The sequence below is a fragment of the Gobio gobio genome, assembly GCF_949357685.1.
Source record: "Gobio gobio genome assembly, chromosome: 7".
NCBI lineage: Eukaryota > Metazoa > Chordata > Actinopteri > Cypriniformes > Gobionidae > Gobio > Gobio gobio.
Genome location: NC_137103.1, coordinates 19549033 through 19571199, shown reverse-complemented (window position 1 = coordinate 19571199; position 22167 = coordinate 19549033). Strand labels below are relative to the sequence as shown.

Sequence of the window (22167 nt, the reverse complement as noted above, 5' to 3'; positions counted from 1 at the left end):
TCTTCCTGTGTTTCTAGTCGATGTCTCAGACTTCACTTGTGGTCTCTTCATGTGGTTCCAATACTGCTCTTAATTAGCGAGCCTCTGTTCCTGTCAGCATCAGACTCACATACACACTCCTCACTGTATATGCCTATTAATGATCCCTCTAAAAGTCGTACTTTGCTTGGCTAGATGGGCAGGGCTGGTGTCTTTGACCTCTTGAGGTCACTGAATAGGGCTCTCACTGAATTAACTATTCTTACTATCTTGGTCTGTCTTTCCATTTCGCTCTCTATCTTTCTCAGACTTATTGCATAATGCAGTTTATAATGCGTTGCAGGAACATTTTCAGCATCGCAAAACATCTTGTGCATGCATATGGTTTTACTTAATAAAGTTATTATATTTACTATATTACTATTCAGCATAGATGCGTTTCAAATAGATACTGTTCCATTGAACTTTCTATCACGGTTTCCACAAAAATATTAAGCACAACTATTTTCAACATTGATAATAATATGAAATGTTTCTTGAGCAAATCAGCATATTAGAATGGTTTCTGAAGGATCGTGTGACACAGCGGATGAGTAATGATGCTGAAAATTCTGCTTATACATCACAGGAATAAATTACATGTTATTGTATTCTGAAATCAAAAGCAGTTATTTTAAATTATAATGTTTTTACTGTGTTTTTCATCAAAGAAATCTTACGGAGCCCAAACTTTGGAACGGTGGTATATTTATTATCTTTCTTTAAGCTGCTGTCCGTAACTTTTTTTGTCGTCAAGATATACAAAAATTGTATAATGAGAATGTACAACATGAATCCATTTTCCAAACCGTGTTTTTGTCTCACCCTTAGTCATTATGGTACACTTATAATAAATGTTTATATTGGGACTATTTCAGACCGGACTGGTTGGAACAGCTGCGGAGGAGGACAGTCCCTTCGTGACTCGCCATAGACATAAACAGAGAGAAGTAGCTTCGGCTGCAATGTTCTTCTGCAAGACGCATGCAGTTCTGTTTATTAACCGCTAGAGCGCAAAAAAATTACGGACTGCAGCTTTAATAACAATCCTGTAATTCTGCATGGCAAACACATTGTGGTTTTGCACAAAAATCTTGCCCTTCACCAAGCTCTGAAAGCTCATTCACACTTCTGCATGTGCATCCATGATGCATCAAAGTTCAATTGCGACTAGTAATATTAACGTCAAACGTGTCAAAATGGGTCTTGATGCACCATATTTGAACATATACATGACAACAAATGACCAGAGGAGTTTTCATTTACTCACACAAACCTATTACACAGCTTCAGTAGTCACATGGGATTCACTGTTTATTTTTGTTTTGTAGCTTAACTTGACAGCCCCTGGTCACTTAACATTGTTTGGACAAATGGTGTTTCTTCTAGTTTTCTCAGTGACGCATTCAGTGTTATGAGTAAAGATGATAGCAGTGCACCTGTGTATGATTATCGCTAACGTGTGGTACATTCAGTAATGATGTGTAAGTGTAAGAAAGTGAAGATGGTGTCTTTGAAACCAGGGACATGGACTTGGAAGGCAGGAAGGTGTTGCTAGGCAACAGGAGGCAGTTGATCTGATGAAGATCTAAAATGGTGTGATAATGAAGAATCTCGATCGCTCTCGCTGTCAGTAGGTGTATCTCTGCATTTCATGCAGGGTGCTTCATTGTTTATAAATAGACGGAGCTGTCCAGTGGGATTAGGTGGCGATGCAGCTCGAGCACAAGCTATTGTCAGCGATACAATATCAGTGTGCCAGAGATCAGCGAGGGCACAGATCTTGACATGGGCATATCCTATTCACTTTGACAGATGAATGGACTGGCTTCACCTCGTCTTGTTCTCATATCATCATCAGTGATCAGGTGCCTTTGGTTATGCCAAACCCTGAACATATCATAATCATAATAACAAAGATTGACAGTTACTGTGACTGTAATGCCTGTTTTCAGGTCACCTGCTCGTCATGTTGCTTTATTGTCTTTAAATTACGTATATGTGTAATAACGCCACATTGACTCTGTTGAGAATGCAATAGTAACTTGTTTCTTTTACTCACTGCCTACTATTTTAAATTAATACGTGAAATAATAGGCATTAAGAAGCCTTGTTGAAAATTAACTTCAGTCGCTTGTTTGTAATATTCGGATACACTACAGTTCAAAAGGTTGGGGTTGTAGGATTTTTCTTAATGTTTTTTTTTTAAAGAAGTCTCTTATGCTTATTAAGGCTCTGTTTATTTTATCAGAAATACAGTAAGAACAGGAATACTGTCGAATAATTTATTTATTTATTTAATTATTTGAATTGGGAATCTTTTGTGACATTATAAATGTATTTACTGTGACTTTTGTTCAAGTTAATGCATCCTTGCTGAACACAAATTTCTTTTTTTTATTTTAAACATACATTGCTCGCACACAGAGATTGGAGATCTCTCTCTCTCTCTCTCTCTCTCTCTCTCTCTCTCTCTCTCTCTCTCTCTCTCTCTCTCTCTCTCTCTCTCTCTCTCTCTCTCTCTTATTAATTCACATAAATGTTGTAATTCATTAATTCAAATAATTGTAATCTTACCATGCTACTATATCTCTGTGTCTGATTCAAAATGGGCAGGATGTTAGATCTAACAAGCCTTAACTGCCGAAAATAACCCTTATTTTTACCTTTCTAGTCAAATATTCCACTGCAAACATCAGTATCAACTTTAACTTGTCACAGCTGGCAAAAGACCATGGTTTAAACTGGATAATCCATGGCTAGCCGTGCATTAATCGGCTCGAATCCTCTTCACTTCATGTCGGATGGTTCTTTCTTTCCATGACGTGAATTAGAATAGTTTAATACTCAGGTAGCCGTGGGTTGTCCCTTGTACACTATATTACCAAAAGTTTTGGGACGCCTGCCTTTACATACACATGAACTAATGACATGCCATTCTTAATCCGTAGGGTTTAATATGGAGTTGGCCCACCTTTTGCAGCTATAACAGCTTCAACTCTTCTGTGAAGGATTTCCACAAAGTTTAGGAGTGTGTTTATGACAATTTATGACAATTTTCTAGAAGCGTATTTGTGAGGTCAGGCACGGATGTTGGACGAGAAGGCCTGGCTCGCAGTCTCTGCTCTAATTCATCCCAAAGGTGTTCTATCGGGTTAAGGTCAGGACTCTGTGCAGGCCAGTCAAGTTCCTCCACACCAAACGCACTCATCCATGTCTTTATGGACCTTGCTTTGTGCACTGGTGCACCGTCATGTTGGAACAGGAAGGGGCCATGATTCGTCAGAGAAGCGTAATTCGTCACTCCAGAGATCACACCTAAGCTCTCTATGCACTGTTCTTGAGTTAATCTGAAGGCCACGCGAAGTTTGGAGTTCTGTAGGTATTGACTCTGCAGAACGTTTGCGACTTCTGCACACTGTGTGCCTCAGCATGCGCTGACCCCAGTCTGTACATGGCCTACCACTTTGTGGCTGAGTTGCTGTTGTTCCCAATTGATTCCACTTTGTTATAATGTCACTAACAGTTGACCGTGGAATATTTAGTAGCGAGGACATTTCATGAATGGACTTATTGCACAGGTGGCAACCTATCACGGTACCACGCTTGAGTTCACTGAGCTCCTGAGAGCGACACATTCTTTCACAAATGTTTGTTGATGCAGTCTGCATGCCTAGGTGCCTGATTGTATACACCTTTGGCCATGGAAGTGATTGGAAGACCTGAATTCATTGGTTTGGAGGGGTGTCCCAATACTTTTGGCAATATAGTGTATATTCTCAAGCCACTCTATAAACCTCTGTCTAAACATTACAATTTGTATTACTATTCAAGTATGGATCAAGAATTGAGAGAGTCTGTGCTTGATGTAAATAAGAAACCAGTTATAACTGCTATCTTCTCCACAGATCCATCTTCCCAATCCACCCGTCATTCCGGATCATCGCCCTAGCGGAGCCTCCTCAGGTCGGGAGCACCACGCAGCAGTGGCTCGGCCCAGAGATTCTCACTATGTTTCTCTTTCACACCATCAAACCACTGGCAAAGGCAGAGGAAACGGCCGTTCTCCAGGGCATGGTCAGTCACATCACCTTCAGACTGATTTCAATAATGTGTTGTTTGATTAAATATGCTTACACCCAACATGTTTATTTGCTGCGTCTCTTGTTGAATCAAATGCAATATTAGCTCTGTCCCTTTCTTTCTGGATTTGAGTTGTGTGTAATGTCTTTTTTATAACAGATCCCAAATGTTCCCAAAGAAGCAGTGGAGCAGCTGCAACACCTGACTCACAGCCTGAAAAAATCCAATGATCCAACGGTGAGCTTTCCATTGTTAGGTCCCTAAAACCTTCAACAAAGGCAGAGGCCAGAATTGATTCATTCAACACCTACATGGAGCAAAGAGAGATTGTGGCCCATTCCTTGACTCCAGTGGTCCAAGAGCAGACTCATATACGTAGGGATGTGGGATAGGAGGTTCTTCACGTACCTTATCTGAACATTTGTTAAGTGTTTGTTTTAAAACACCTCATATGGTTTCTTGTTTAGTAATTGCTTACTCTGCTTTTTAAAAGGGATTTTTGTCCTAGAAACCCTAAATATTCTGTTGTATTAGAGCAAAAGAGTGATTGTACTACTTTTCCATCAGACTTGGTTAATAATTGTCCCATTATAAGGGCTTTGTTCTGTGTTTTTTGTGGTTTTGTTTTTGATTCTGTGAGATGAATTGTAAATGTTCTTTGGTGTTTTTTTTTATGCCATGTCCAGGCCCTGTCTCTTGCTTCTTCATTGTCCACCAGGCAACTGCTGAGAATATGTCGGCGTCTATCACAGTATCCACAGGAGAGTGTTGCTCATGCTGTGAACAAAGCCTGTCTGTCCAGGTAGACAAACTCAACCATATTCATATATGAATGTAAATATGCAATGCAACTAAACAACATCCAAAAATGAAATATTCACAGATGATGTCCCTAAAGGGATCTCTGCAAAAATGAAAACAATTCAGACTTGCATGTGTCACAACAAACTTTTTGCGTGCTCACAAGAAACTATTGCATGTGCATGAGAAACTTTTCCCTGAGGGGCTCCTCTCGGTCCTTTCGTGGTTGCACCAGTTGCACTGCACTAAGGTACGTCCTGACTATAACCAGTTTCCTTTGTGCGTCACTGCCATCTTAGATCTTACTATGAATAAAACAAGAGCATGGATTAATAGAGATATGTTTGCTCAAATTTGGCTTTCTTTAGGACAGTACTTTTAATATCAGGGCCTTATGTCCGCTTTAATGCATTCTATGGGGCAACCAAGAAACCATGCCACAAAATGGACTGATGGCGCAATATACGGCTCAGTGTGCATTGCCCTTTATGCTAAGTTTAATGATGTACATTAAAAAGTGCTCAAAATTTGGATTTCGTTAGATTTATAAAACTTTCACGGCCAACTAATAAATATTGGTACAGTAAAATGTGCAAATTTTGATTTTGTCAGGGCAGTACCTCTTCTTTTAAAGACCTTATGTCCGCTTTAACGCATCCTCTGTGGCTGCAGAGGAAGCGTGCAGCGAAATGGGCTGATGGCACAATAGGCGGCTCAGTGTGCATTGTCCTATATGCCAAGTTAAGTGGTTCATAAAATTGTTACAGTAAAGTGCTCAACATTTTGGAATTTGTTAGAGCAGTTGGTCTAGTATGAGGCTCAATCCAGCTACATGTTTGTTTGTCGCTTATTGACGCCTGCACCTCCCCTTAATATAACGCAACTCTCCCTTAATTCCTCTGTCTATGGCGCTGCTCGCAATAAGTGAGCTCCACCTACTACAAAGGAAGCATTAAATCTGACAAAGCGGTTTAATAAAGGGTGAATTGATCTTGTGAAATATATGTTGCAAATTTTACTGTACCAATATTTTTAAATCGGCCGTTAAAATGGTTTCTCAGCCGCCAAAGTGGACATAAGGCCTTGAAATATGACATACTGCCCTAAAGAAAGCCACATTTTGAGATTTATTTTGCTGTACCAGTCTTTTTTTTATGGACTCCTGAACTTGGCAAATAGGACAATGCATACAGAGCCATCAGCCCATTTCTGGCGTGGTTTCTCTGCCACCACAGATGATGTGTTAAAGGAGACAAGCCTTAAAGCCTTGAAATATGACATACTGCCCTAAAGAAAGCCACATTTTGAGAATTTAGTCTTTTATTATGTACTCCTGAACTTGGCAAATAGGACAATGCACACAGAGCCATCAGCCCTTTTCGTGGTGTGTTTTCTCAGCTGCCAAAGTGGACATAAGGCCTTGAAATATAACGTACTGCCTTAACAAAAGCCAAATTTTGAGCACTTTTTAATGTACCAGTCTTTTTTTGGACTCTTTAACTTGGCAAATAGGACACTGCGCACAGCCGTATTGCACCCCATTTCATAGTGAATATAACACCCCATTTCGGTTTGCAAAGGTCCCTTTAGGAGCTCCATACTACGTCAGAACCTACACCATAATGAATCACACTGAGGTAAATGGCAAAATGACCATCATTCTTGTGTTCACAAATTTATGTTAATGATTTCACAAGCTTATAATGCATTTCATATTGCATTTTTATATTGTAAAATCCTCATGCAGACTCGAAATGAATGGACTTTTAGAGCTTAAAAGTGAAATGTGTCAGTGAACTCTTTGGCTTCAGACAGTCAGACTAGACATGACAGTGTCCAGGAGAATTTCACCAAAGGCATGATTTTTCTGTTATCAACCAATGGCAAACGTGAATCTTGAAAATATTTTGTTTCTGTATTATGTTTGATGCTAAGAATGACACACTACACATTGCACACTTTGTCTTCAATGTGCAGCTGTTTTGCCTGCCTTATTGCGGGAAAAGTTTATTTGAAATGTATAAATAAAGAATTAATTCTTTTTGTAGGTTTCTGCCCAGCCTGGCTCGCTCGTCGCTTCAGAAGAGTCTTGTGAACTGCTCAATAGAGGATAAGCCTGACCCAGCATCAGAACAAAACCACCTCTACACCTGTGAGTTACAGTACAACACCAGTTCAGACCAGGGCATCACTGGATGATGAGTTGAATTATTATACTAAGAAATACAACTCGGTCACACAATAGAGGGTTTCGTAAACATAAATAATTAAATGTTTTGTAAACACAAAATCGTTCATTTTGACAAATTTTGACTTTTATGAACAATACATTTAGCCAGTCTTAAATATATTTTAAGTTCAATACTACCAGAAAACTAACACATAAAATTTTGCTATGCAGCACCACAAAATGTCTAAATATGAAAATGTGAAAATAAATACTACCTAAATTTGACCTACATTTGAAAGACTTTTGGGTAAATTAGAGCATACTGGAAAAAAAAAAGTGTTCTTCCACCATTCTTAGATTATTAAAAGATAAATATTCAATACTGATTAACTATTATATAATTATACATTATTTACACATTTAGGTTAAGTTTCAAACATTAATTAATAATATCATGTAATGTTTATGGAAATACTCAGTTTGTTTTGTGTATGATCACGTTAATGGGCTCAAATGTATTATCTTGACTACTTACTGCAGTTAGATTCCATTTCATTCTTCTTACAAATTTGAATTTAAATTATAATGCTGCATCTTGGTGAATTTTAAAAGGCTGTCTCAATTCCGTTCTGAATTTCACACAACCCAGGCTCAGTCAGCTTCAGTGGTTCCTCAGTAATTTTAGCCTGCCCTGATATTTTAGTCTCTTACAGACAGCGGGGAAAATGGGACAGTTTCAGAGTCTTAGATTTCAGACGTTCAGTACTACAGTATGTAGTTTCTGAAGTGTAGATGGGAGGAAATAGGCTGTTTTTGTGTGGAAAAGAGGCTGTGTCCCTAGCAGCTGGTCAGTGACGGCTGAATAGGTAATCATTGTCTGGTAAAACCTCCTTTTTGAAAATTTCTACATTTAATTTCACTTTTCACTAAATATTCACAATATTACTGATCTGCCTGCCCTGCATTGACACCATTGTATGAGAATTGAACTGAGCGGGACGATGACATCCCTGTTTTCTCCAGAGCGGCTGTACAGCTGAAACAAATTTCGTTGCATTATTTTTCTGTTATCCCTGAAAAGCTTTATTGTAAAAAGCACTATATATACATAAACGTGACTTGACTTGAATTTCTGCTCTCCCTTGTTAGGCACTGTAAAAGATGGACTTCTAACCATAGGGAACATCTCAGTTCCTGTGTATAGCCCTGATGAGAAGATGAAGGTTCCAGATGTGCTCTTTTATGAGAATGTTCAGGTGAGGTCCTTATCTGCGTATTACCAGCAAGAAACTGTTGTCCTCTTCTCTGCAGCCCACAGGCGAGAGCAGATATGACTACCACAAAGTACAATGCCTAGCCTCAAGAGCTGCTCTACTCATTTAAAGAGATATTTCAGCAAAAAGTTAGAATTCTGTCATTATTTACATCTTCATGAATTTTGAAACCGCTGTGACATTCTCTTGATGAGTTTTCATTTTTTAGACTATTCCTAAGTAGGTATAGCCTGGTTAAAACCAGACCATTCTCAGTAGTAACTTGCAGAGTAAATCTAAATTTGCCGGAAGTTGTCTGGGTTTTCCCAGGCTAAAGTAGGTATGTTCTATGACCAAATCTTAGACACTGCTATGGAAAAAAAACTGAAACTATTAAAAATATGTTTTATTACTATTAAAATATAGTTTAAATAAGATAAAGTATAACACTAGATGGAAAAACTTCAACTTAACATGTGAAATGTTGCCTTGGCAATCAAATGAAATAAAAAGAGTTTGTTTTCTTAATATAATAAGTTAGTTTTAGTAAAAGAATTACTAAAATTTAAATGAATTAAAGCTAAATAGAGGTGGTTGGGAATCGATACAGTATAGTATCGCAATATTTTGCGCTGGGATTGTATCAATACACAAATGCCAAGTTTATTACATCAGTTCAGGAATAACTACATAGTCAATAGTTACTTGATTGAGTAACTATTGTAAAGGGTAACTTTAAAGGGTTAGGTTTATACCATAATTTACTCACCATCAAGCCTGAACTTCGGCTCGTTTTATGCACATTGGGAACATTATGCAATTTTACAGTAATCTCTGCACTTATAATGCAGGAAATAAGTGTTAGGCGATACACTACATAGTCATATCAATGCATTTGGTTGGACAGAAAATCTGATGCGAAGCTGAAGTGCAGAGATGTCATCAAAATCATTGATCATTAATTTAAGCGCTTTATATCTTCTAAATATGAATTATGTCATTGTTTTATAGCACACTAGCGTATAGATGATGACCTTAAGGCTAATATATTCATATTAAAAAACAAAAAACTTGGACTTCTGACCAAAGGAAACATCTCGGCTCCTGTGTACAGCCATGATGAAAAGATGAAGGTCACAGACATGTTTTTCATGTGAACGTTCAGGTTCAGATAATAAACATGACAAAAGTACATAACAAAATGTTTTATATATTACTTAAGAATATAGTGATGACTATATTTTGATGATCCAGTGAATTAAATACTTTACAATGACTTAATTTCAGGTAATTATTACCTCTTTTATTTGAAAATTGATGGAGACAAAAAGATTATTATTCATAAGACGTAAATTAATAAAAACTGCATTACAGCATTTCATATTACAGCCAAATAACTTTGAAACGTGGCTCATCAGATTTATGTGTTTTACTATTTTAAGCATTGTAGAATAGCAGATACACACACACACACACACTGTGACCAAACACCAGTTGAGTTCTGTATTTAAAAAAACCAAGATGCAACGTTGCTTGGCAATGAGGCAAGGTTGGTCTGGCAGTGAGGAAAGCTCAATCTGTCTGTCTAAGCCTTGTAAATCAGCTGAAAGGTCAGATCTCAGAGAGTACCCACGAAAGAACATTGGCCAAACACACAGGCACCTTCAAGTACAGCAGGATCTCGGCAGGTCCACAGTGAAACAGGGTCTAATCATATTTCATTATTAGGGATTTGAAGGTCTTCTCGCTGAGGGATGTTCAGCATTCAAAGTTAAGTCTCTTACTGCTGCATCAAACCACATTGTTTCTCATGCACAGCTGTTCATATGCTCAACTAGATAGCGATCAGTTACTTTACATTTGTAAATCCAATCAAAAAAGATTAAAATACTTCTCCATCTGCCACTGTTCAGTCAAAACAGTCCAACTCTAAACACCGGTTGAGCCATTTCTGGCCCATTTAGCTGCTCAAATATACAGGTTACTATTCTGAAATGATGTACTTCGTCTTTAATGCACAAAGTGTGTATGTTCGTATCACTTAAAATTTGCAAGTTACTAAATTGGCAGCGTAAACAACCTACAGTTAGACTAATTAACTATATTACTACATTGAAAATTTGTTTATTATTAATAATAAATACATTTTCTCGTTGAACATTTGTGCATTTAATCAAATAATAGCAAAAAGACAATCAAGCTTGTGCGCTTCAGTTATTTTACTATGGAACATATCAGTATTAAATATGCATTCATGAATATCTGTGGCATTTATGACTATTTGAATGTATGTACACTACCGTTCAGTAAGATTTTTTTTCTTTTAAAGAAATACTTTTATTCAGCCAAGATGCATCAAATTGATCAAAAGTGACAGTAAAGACCTTTTATAATGTAAAACAAAAAAAAAGATTTGTATTTCTAATAAACACTTTTGAACTTTATATTTATCAAAGAAAAATGTTTATCCATTTCAACAAAAAATAAGCTGTTTTCAACATAATGATAATAAAAATAAATGTTTCTTGAGCAGCAAATCAGCATATTAGAATGATTCCTGGAGGAGTAATGATACTGAAAATTCATCTTTGCCTTTACAGGAATACATTGCATTTTAAAATATATAGAAAACAGTTATTTTAAATAGTAACAATATTTCACAATATTACAGTTTTTCCTGTATTTTTGATCCAATAATTGCAGACTTGGTGAGCATAAGAGACTTCCTTCAAAAACATTTTAAAAGATCTTACCGAACCTGAAACTTTTCAATAGTAATATATATAAAGGATCCGTTTAGCATTATATAATGTAATTATAACAAAATATAAAGTGTTGCCAATAGTAACACTCAATGTTGTTGCCACACTGCATGTGGCGTTTGGTTTCACGCTAGAGTTGCTCAGTGATGTGAGAAGAGAACGAGGATGACCCAGATATTCCTCCCTCACTGCCACCTCTACCCTCCCTTCAGAGGCCCAGAAAGAGGTGGAGGGAAAAAAGTTACTCTTGTCCCACTTCTCAGTGACCTGCTTTTTTGTCTTTAGAGCACTAGAAGGAGAAGTGCAGTAGTCCACTGAGGCAGTAATGAGGACATGCCCCCCCCCCCCCCCCATTCAATATGGCAAACTCTTGTGTCCGCTCTGCTCTTGCTTGTGTTTTATAATGTGTGTATGCAGAAAACACAACACTCTTATGTGTCCTTATCATATTGAAAAAAGCACTTTGTGCCTTTGCAGCCTCATAAACAGAAAATGCAATTCATTGTGCCATAACTGGACCAGAATTCAATTCTGCTCGCATCTATCTATTCAGCTTTTGTGTGTCTGTAAAATGTAGGTGACCTTCTCTGACATAATTGATGATTTTCTTGTGTGTTAATAATTTACCAGAGATGGATCAGATCACATGACATACGTGGACCACAAAAGTCTGAGGCCACATCTTATTATGCAAGCATGTATTACATTGATCAAAAGTGACAGTAAATACATTTATAATGTCATGAAAGATTTATTTTTCAAATAAATGCTTTTTTTCAACATTTCAACATTGATAAGAAGAAGAAATGTTTCTTGACCAGCAAATCATCATATTAGAATGATTTCTGAAGGATCACGTGACACTGAAGTCTGGAGTAATAATGCTGAAAACTCGGCTTTGCCATCACAGGAATAAATTACATTTTACAATATATTACAATAGAAAACTGTTCTTTTAAATTGTAATAATGTTGTAAAAATAATAATAATAATAAATAAATAAATATTATGGTTTTACTGTATTTTTGATCAAATAAATGCAGCCTTTCTGAAGATACTTCTTTCAAAAACATAAAAAAATATCTTACCAACTTTTGAATGGTAGTGTAATTATTTTATTAGTATTTTGAGAATCATATAGATCAAATTATATACAGGATTTAACTAAATAACTCTTGTTAAGTGCTTTAACAAAAACAGGAGTTCACGTCGCCTTTGAATTCCTTTGGAGCACTGTCCGGTTTTCTTCCATTGTATGTGTTACTGCAGCCTGTATTTTTGCTTAAAAAGACCTGAGGTACAAGTTGGTAATATTTCTACCATTATTTCACAAAAAGTTATATTGTACTTTGATTGCACATTATTTTTTTTATATATTTTTTTCAGCTTTAAATGACAAAAAAATTGTCATTTAAAGCTTGTGACCCCATTGTATTTAATACTGGTCTCATTATAAAATATGTTTTATCTGTTTGTTCACAGCACATGATGGTCATGCAGGACATGCTGAAGGACTTCCTGTTGGGGGAACACCTTCTTCTTGTGGGGAACCAGGTAATTAAGGATTCCCATCCTCAGGACGACAGTCTGCAGAGGCGTCTGTCCACTCTGATGAGAGCAGAGCAGATGTACAGTACACTAGCCCAGAGCGGTGGCGTCATGCCATGAAGCACAGCTGCGTTTGTAAAGCATCTGCCCACCAGCTACAGGGTGAACTAGAACTCTGTGTGCCCTACGGCGGCCAGGCACTCGCCCACTCTCTCTACTTGAGACCTGAGGGTGTGGAAAAAGAGTGGGCGTCCTGGCTGCTGTCACTTCTGAGTTTAGACAAGTAGATTGATTGACGCACAGAACATATGAATGAGTGCTAGATGGACAAAGTGAAATAGACCTATGAATACATGATTTCCTGTTTATGCAATACCATTTGTTTGCTTATTTTTTGTTTGTTTTTGAAAGAATTATTTGAAAGAAGTCCCACCCAAGCTTTTGTTTGATCAAAAATAGAGTAAAACAGTAATATTGTGAAATATTATTACAATTCAAAAAAAAACTTTTTTTCTGTTTGAATATATTTAAAATGTCATGTATTCCTGTGATGGCAAGGCTGCATTTTCAGTATCATTACTCCAGTCTTCTGTGTGACAAGATCCTTCAGAAATAATTTCTTATGCTGCTCATGAAACATTTATTATTATCAATGTTGAAAACTTAATATTTCTGTGTAAACGAGATATATTCATATCATTATTTATAATATATTTATTTATATATTTATAATAATAATAAATATATAATTTACTGAATTAAAATATTAATTTGTTTAAAGAAATATATTACTGACCAACCCTGAAGCTTGACACACTTATGCTCGATTCGGCTAGTACATTTTTTTATTTTACTTACCAGACCTATATGACTGTCTTCTTTCAGCCAAACACAATCTGAATTATATTAGAAAATATCCTGGCTCTTCCAAGCTTTATAATGGGAGTGAGTAGAGCCTGAGTTTTTGAAGCGTATGTGCCTGGTCAGAAGTCACTCTTTCGCCGGAACTAGACTTGCATACGGCCGTTACTGGAAACCAGTGATTATAGTTTGTAAGCCAGTGATTAAGTCATATACTCCTAGGATGGCTTGATGGTGAGTAAATTATGGTATAAACCTAACCCTTTAAAGTTACCCTTTGCAATAGTTACTCAATCAAGTAACTATTGACTATGTAGTTATTCCTGAACTGAACAGTTTTTTTTTTTTTTTTTTAAACATGACAGTATAAATCACCATCCACTTCCACAAGCTCTGATATTCTGCCTAAAATCCATTTAACAGATGAAAGAAAGTAATACAGGGTTGGAAAGACATGAGGATGGGCAGATAATGACACATTATTTCCATTAATAGGTGATCTGTTCCTTTAACATGTTCTTACTCTGTTCTCAGGGTGTTGGGAAAAACAAGATTGTTGATCGATTCTTGCATCTCATGAACAGACCAAGAGAATATCTTCAGCTTCACAGGTAACATAAAAAAGTCCCTTGAGTTCTTATCCAATAAAGCCTTCTCAGAGAGGAAGACCTATTATCAGAAACTACTAGACTCAATTAGAACCTGGTTACGATGCCACACCGGGAATGACCCACATCCACTGCCATTACATGGAGCTTTTCTTCATTAGTGAATATCTGAGTAATGTAACCTCTGTATATGAATGAAACCCCTTTATTTATCAAGGAGATAAACATCCGGACACAGATGCATCATGTTTTCTTTTAGAAGGTGAAACTTCCTTTTGCAGGCTCACTGAGTGCCTGAAATAAAAAGATCTCCTCTCTAAGGCTTGAGTGAGCTATTTTAATCCTGATAAATTAGGACACCTGTCGACAGGGCAGTGGGAACTTTTAAGTTGTACTTTTGCCTTTGAAGAACTAAAATTAAAGGAGCAGTTCTCCTTTTACGGTTTGCCATAATTCACTTAACCTTGTTCCAAACCTCTTATTATTTTTCCTATTCTCTGTGAAACAGACAATTCCTCTAAATGGTGTTGAAAAGAGCGGAAAATCTGTAGTTTTTCTTCAGTTCTCAGACCAGTTCCCTTTAATTTTTCACAGATCAAATTTGGCCAACATGACATAAGCTGTTTTGTCAGTTAAATATCAGTCTGTATTTTTTTAATGTCGGTAACATGCTTACAACTGGCTCTCACAGTCACAACAAGATATGCACTACCATTAAAGGGGTACTTCAGTGCTGGAAAGATGAATGTGTATTTAAATTGGGTCCTTTATGTAGTAGAAATGTGAAATTATTTTAGAAGTTGGTGCCTTCTAGACTGAGAAAAGCAAGGAAAATGTATTTTTGGCTCATATGGATGAAAGACAACAACTCCCAGAATGCACTTGCTTCGCTGCCCTACGAGGCCACTCCCACCGGTTACATCACTTGCCCACCACGGCAGCACCCCACCGTCATGTTCATTTTTTTAGTAATACAATAATTTAGTTCAGTTAGAGAACAGACACTACAATTAAAAACTGAATGTGTCTGCTCAATACAGCACGAGCCGAACGAGAGTCGCAGCACAAACGCAGCAGGAGTCTGATTTCATTCATCACGAGAGTGAGGAGCTGACAGACAAGATGATCGCGCTAGATTTGGTTTCAAAGCGAAATGTAAAAGTGCCTATTTAATCCCCTCGAGACGGCGGTCGCCGAAAGAAATCTTGTTTCTTTTTTTGGCAGATAATTTAGCTTGCTTTAAGTAAAAACTTTAAGTAAAAAACATTTAGATTTTTCCCCCAGAAAACTATTTTTTTTTTTTTTTTTACTGTTACTGTACTTATCTAGTAAACCTAAAATCTAGTAGGCCTACCTAAAGATCATTTATTATGCAGCTCATTATTATGCAGGTCTTTGTTTCTCAGGAGTGATCACATTATTATTCATGGGGAGTTCACGCCTACTCGCATAAGGCCTGAGAAAGAAAAAGTGTTTTACAAAATGTAAATTAATATATTGTTTTATGTGAATGAGTAGGCTCAATGATTCTCACATCATTTTGAAGCAAAAACTCAATGCAAAAACACCCAATAATCAAAGGTCTTGTGAACAAATATATCTATTGTGTGTTTTGAAGCCTTGATTAAATTTATTTAATTTTTTTAATTATGCATAAACATTATTCTCTCAAAAATACAAGCAGGTACATACATGTTGCTCACATATTATGGTAGCCCAGTTTGTGCTGAATACAGTGTAATTACACTTTTGCCATTAATATGTTTATAAGCAACTGAAAAATGCACAAATGTCAGAGCATGTCAAAACTTCTAAAGGGCCCCAAAACAGCTCAGACTCCTAGGGGTTAAGCGAGTTTGAATGGAAGCTTAACTTTAATAGGAATTTATTGAAAACACTCGCATTGCTCCGACCGCTCCGTTATGAATGCCCGAGCGGCCGTGCGCATTTACATTCTGTGAGTGAGATCCCACCCCTATGGGCGTTAAAATATATAATAAATAAATGTTATATAATGAGCTAAAACATTATGACCTATCACAGGTGAAGCACATATCGTTGAGCATCTGCCAACAAGACCACATATTAAGGTCTGGGTAGCAAGCAATCACTTCTCATAATCAATGAAATGGGCAGGAATAAAGATCTGAGCGACTCTGACAAGGGCCAAAATTGTTATGGCAAGGTCAGAGTATCTTTGAAATGGCAAGGCTTGTGGGTTGCTCTCGGTCAGCAGTGGTGAGAATTTAACAACAGTGGTCGGAGGAGGGACAAACCACAAACTGATTACAAGTTGTTGGGCACCAAAGGCTCATCGACGCACAAGGGCAACGATGGCTATCCTGTCTGGTCTGAGCCAACAGAAAGTCTACTGTGTCACACAATATTGTAATGATGATTATGGGAGGAATGTGTCACATCACACTCTGCTGCATATGGTACTGCGTAGCCGCTAACCCCTGTCCAACGTTGAAAGCACCTACATTGGGAAGATGAGCTTTGGGACTGGACCTTGGAGCAGTGGAAAAGGGTCCCCTGGTCCGATGAGTCCCGTTTCCTTTTACATCACGTGGATGGCAGTTTACGTGTGCGCCATTTACCTGGGGAACTGATGGCACCAGGATGCACTATGGGACTCATATGAGATATACAGGGGTCGAACAATGAAACTGAAACCCTGGCCAATATAGTATTCAAGGTTTCACACCTTTATATGTGTGACCTGGTGGCCAAACTTCACAGATTTTTACATTCCATCAGTAAGAGCAGTGTGTGAAGGATGAGTTTGCAGATCAATAGCACAGCTGTATATAAAATATTGCAATCCACACAACATAATGGGAGACATATCAGAGTTTAAAAGCGAATTGTGGTGCACGTCTTGCTGGCTGAACTGTGACCAGGACAGCAAGTCTTTGTGGTGTGAAACAGGTGTTTCAGTTTCATTGTACAACCCCTGTGTATATTTATATTTGAATTGTAATATTTACCAATATTACTGTATACTGTATTTTTAATCAAATAAATGATGCTCATTGGATCAAAAATGTGGGAATACTGTCATAAGATGTCACTTTGTCTAACCCATCTATGAGGTGCAGAGGTTGATCATCTTGAAAGTTAAACCAAAGTCAAACTCGCATGCATTATGGCCTGGTTAGCGATTATGGAAATCTTAAATTAGTCTAAAGTAATGGCTTCAGGGATTCACCCTTCCACAAGCCTATAAAGATATGTGTCACATTTCAAACCTGCGCAAGAACTCGAGCGCGCTGTCCATCACTCTGAATGTAGGTCAGTTTACTTTATACTTATGTAGGACCCATAAATATGAATCTACAAATCATCTCACCCTCTAGAGAAGTTAGCTATGATTTAACTGTGTACAGAGTCACCATTTACAGGACATGCATTATTTTTCATGACAAACACAGTTTAAAACTTTGTTCTCATGCTCCAACAGAGACACCACAGTCCAGACTTTAACCCTGCAGCCCTCTGTGAGAGATGGAATCATCATCTATGAAGACTCTCCATTGGTCAGTATTCACCACTGTCATCATGGCTCTGTTTCAAAACCTAGTGAGCTGGCTACACAGACACAGGTTTACTCTAAATGTTAAGGAGTTCTTCTAAAACTGTGATTTTCAGATTTTTTGATTCCAGTGTCTCTCAAAAATGATTATCTGGATCAGGTGCCTTTAATTAGGGTGTAAGCTTAATTCTGCAGGGCTCTGGCTCTCCAGGAACTGAGTTTTGCACCAGCCGTTTGTAAGTTCTTTCTTAAATTGGAACGTAAAGTCCACAGGCTTAGTAACTACTAGCTAGTTTGTAACTAACTGTACTTTTTTTTGGTTGCACCAGTTGTTCTTAAGGCAGAACGTAGCTAATGGGTCGTAAGCTATCCGTAAAGTAATGCGTAGTCACATAATATGATGTTTGCCCTCAGTGATTCAATAGAAGCCTTTAAAGGGTTAGTTCACCCAAAAATGAAAAGTCTGTCATTAATTACTTACCATCATGTCGTTCGACACCCGTAAGACCTCCGTTCATCTTCGAAACAGAAATGAAGATATTTTAGTTGAAATCTGATGGCTCTGAAAGGCCTCCATTGGCACAATGCACGGTTCACTCTCAAGACCCTTAAAAGGTACTAAAGATGTTGTACAAAGTCCATCTCACTACAGTGGTTCTAAAATAACTTTATGAATCGGCGAAAATAGTTTTTGTGCGCAAAAAAACCCTAAATAACGACTTATATAGTGATGACGATTTCAAAACACGGCATCAAGAAGCTTTGAAGCGTAATGAATCAGTGAGTCGAATCATGATTCGGATCGCGTGTCAAACCGCCAAACTGCTGAAATTTGGCGATCCAAACTGCTCATTCGACTCACTGATTCATAACGTTTCGAAGCTTCATGATGCCGTGTTTTGAAATAGTCATCACTATATAAGTCGTTATTTAGGGGTTTTTTGCGCACAAAAACTATTCTCGCCGATTCATAAAGTTATTTTAGAACCACTGTAGTGAGATGGACTTTGTAAAGACGTCTTTAGTACCTTTTAAGGGTCTTGAGAGTGAACCGTGCATTGTGCCAATGGAGGCCTTTAAGAGCCATCAGATTTCAACTAAAATATCTTCATTTGTGTTCCGAAGATGAACGGAGGTCTTACGGGTGTCGAACGACATGAGGGTAAGTAATTAATGACAGAATTTTCAATTTTTAGGTGAACGAACCCTTTACATACGAGAGCAGAAGTTGTTGAAATGCTGTGAATTTCAGTTTATCCTTCATTCGAACTACTTTTTTTTACTCACGTAACTAACGGTAAAAATACGTTTTCATTAAATACGATACTTAATCATGAATAACGTAAGTGCTTTTATATATAAATAACGTTCAGAAACATTCAGTATTTGAAACTAAAGTATCAATAAATAAATACTGGGGGAAAAAAACATGCAAAATTACATTTATCGAGTAGGACTGATTTTATTTGACATGCACAACACATTGGGACAGATGTACACAGCAGAATGCTGTTTTGGACAAGTTCGAGTTGAAGAGCCACTAACAAAGTAATCTATTCACATAATGTTTTCTCTCTTATACTTTAAGCGAGTGTAAATGTCAGCATTATCATGTACATGTAAAGAATTGAAGTCTGTCATGTAAAACAAGAGCTTACTGATGCAGTACTGTCTGTCTGACGTATATGTATTTTGTTTATACGTAGAGTTATGCTTCAACTAAGTTTAATGGTGCAACGGAAAAATATTTAGTTGTGCGTAAGTTGTAACTTAGTGCCCATTTACGTCAAAACCATGCTAAGTTGTAACTTATGCCCAGCTGGTGCAATCAGTAAGTGAAATAATAGGTGTGATATTATATAAAGACAAAAAAATATAAGCAATAATTAGCTTTTATTTTGGCATTGTACTAAGGCAAATTCTTAAAGTATATTACCTGGGGGGTAAAAACTAGGCTTGCTGCGATATTCGTTGTTACCAGTGTTATACCGTGTTCAGCCAAACCCCGATAACATTACTTGCCCACCGCAGCAACTGTCATATCGTTTTTTTATAGAAATAAAAAAAACATTTAGTTCAGTTGGACAACGGATGCTACAATTATAAACTGAAAGCATCTGCTCTGCTCCATACAGCACGAGCTGCTGAATGTCAGCACATTACCGCAGGATTCCAATTTCACTTTTCACTTGACGAGATTAAGGAGAGATGACTGACAAGGCCAAACCAACTCTTATCTACTTAAATGGGGAAATCTCATAAACTGCTTCAAATCAGCAATAAAATCTGAATGAACGGAATCATAATTATTGTTTCTTTCCCTTATATAAAAAAAACATTGAAAAAGTGTATATTTACGGTTTGTCCGGGTTTCAGTTTCTATAGGAACCAAAGCATTTAACAGCAACTGCAGTGATGCAATGACAATACCAGTTGGTGATTGGCTCTTTTATTCAGAAGGCGGGACTTTCTCCGCCATATTCAACGTTGCAGTTTCTCCCATTCATATTAATAAGAGTGAACCGTCTTGGTATATACAGTCTTTGACCCTTGATTGAAAACCCCAGATCTAAGAAGACTTTTGGCCAAATATATCCTGCTCAGAGAAGGCAATCCCAGAATGCACTGCAGCATGCTGCATATTTTAGTCAATAAATATTTAAGTTAAGAGTATCATGTTAGCTTAGCAATATACCTTTTTTATTTGTATACACACCAACAGTGAGCTCTATCAGGATTTGTGTATGCGATTGTAAGATTCATCACCTCAGTGGTTCTGGGTGTCTTGTGATCTCCTGAAATTCAGTCATGTGAAGTGTAAACTTTGCATAGTGATATTTATACATCTATCAGCAGATGGTCCAGACCACTGCTCCAGCAAGGACAAACACGTTGCCAGCTCACACCCGGAGGACGCCCGGCACAGATGAGGGAAAAAGCATTAAAAATTAATGAATGACCTCGAGGACAGTGTGTTATAATCCTCCACGCTGCTCGTTTCTGAAGTCGGCCTGTTGTTTTGTTAGCGTGATGGTGCCATTTAGACACATTGTTTGTGAAGCAGGGTCGCGGGTGTTCTCTACAAAAGGCTTTTAACGATGTCTCTGCTCGATACAAGGTGGAGGGAGATGAAAAGCAGGCTGTGACTCGGAGTTTGGCCCCTCAATTAGCACCCAGCGGCAGCTCTCAGGGTATAAATAGTCTTTAGGCTTTGAAGCCCCTTCTGACGTCTCATCTGATATCAATGCTTCCAAATGGTCTCGCATTGTGTCGGGCCAACGGATAAAAGCAACAAGAAAACACCCCTCGTTCGCCGCAAACCACCTTTCAGCTCTGGGTTGTGAATAACAGGTGCTAATGTCAGCTGTACATATCAGAGATGATGAAAACACGGCTATAATCTTCACCCCTCCATTAACTCTGCTCCTCTTTGGTGTTTTGGTATAAAGATGATCCGGAGCGCAACATTTCAGATATGGCATGGAAACCAAGCTGGTCTGTGTACCTTCAGATAAGGGTTTTCTTGTTTTTGTCTTCAAAACGGAAATATATAATAGTGTATTTCTACATATTAATACCTATAATAGTGTATTTCTCTGGCACGTGTAGTTAGCCATATAGTGAACCTATGTCTACACAGGAGAAAGTCCTGCCCCGGTACGTTTTTTGTCAATCCACTCGTCTGGTTGTTTGATGAGAAAGAGATGAAATATAGTTGCAATAAACGCTTTAAGAATCTGTACAACTGTAGCAGTGGATGACTATTATTCTGTCGCACAAAACTGAGGAATAACCGATGACGGCATTTAAGCTGCTTATCCATTTTGGCTTTATTGTGTTTCCATTTGGCATTTTAGTTTATTTATGTTCTAGCCTGATGTCGTCATACTCAGATTCTAGTCAGAATGTGAGTCTGATACTGCTCCATTGGGCTGTGATTTATGAGGCGTGTTTCAACCGAACCAGGAAAGAAAATGCCTCTGCACTCAATTGGATAGACCTACAACCAATCAGAGCAACGGAGTAAGTGATGTATGTTGAGCAACATATAGTTGTCAACAGAACTCAACTACATGCACGCTTGAAGAAGAAGAAGAAGATGAGTATGAACCATCTTTGCCGGTGTTGTAAGAATTTAAGGATACACCGAGTACTTGCTAACACGATCATCATTTTTGAGAGAAATAGTAAAGGTGAATGCATATAAGAACAAGTTCTCCGTTTAGTAAATGAATTCAACCCAAGCGCTCTTTGGTGACGTGGATGATTACGTTACTGTTGATCATCTGTCCTTCATCGAATAAAGCCCGCCCTGACAATTTGATTGGTCCGGACAGCTCTGGTTTGAGCATAATTGCTCCACAACGGATCAAGTCCAGACCGAACTTCCCGACCTCAAATGTTAAGGGCGGGGCTAAGTTCGGCTGGCATCCAGGCTATTTATGTTCATGAGAAGGGTCGGATATGTGATAAAGGAACAGATTCTTCGTTTTCCCGTTTTGAAGACAAAAATTTGAAAACGAATTAT

General features: G+C 37.7%; 1 protein-coding gene across 4 annotated transcripts in view; it reads left to right on the top strand.

Annotated features, from left to right (window-relative positions):
• The window catches only part of vwa8 (von Willebrand factor A domain containing 8), a 140286-nt gene that overhangs the window by 37677 nt on the left and 80442 nt on the right, over positions 1-22167 (top strand). For all 4 annotated transcript variants that reach the window (XM_079820977.1, XM_079820978.1, XM_079820979.1 and 1 more), the window contains exons 15-22: positions 3927-4095; positions 4261-4338; positions 4788-4903; positions 6951-7054; positions 8222-8328; positions 12570-12641; positions 14031-14107; positions 17568-17643. In XM_079820977.1, the coding sequence (XP_079677103.1) occupies positions 3927-4095; positions 4261-4338; positions 4788-4903; positions 6951-7054; positions 8222-8328; positions 12570-12641; positions 14031-14107; positions 17568-17643 (799 nt within the window). The remainder of the gene's footprint in view (positions 1-3926; positions 4096-4260; positions 4339-4787; positions 4904-6950; positions 7055-8221; positions 8329-12569; positions 12642-14030; positions 14108-17567; positions 17644-22167) is intronic.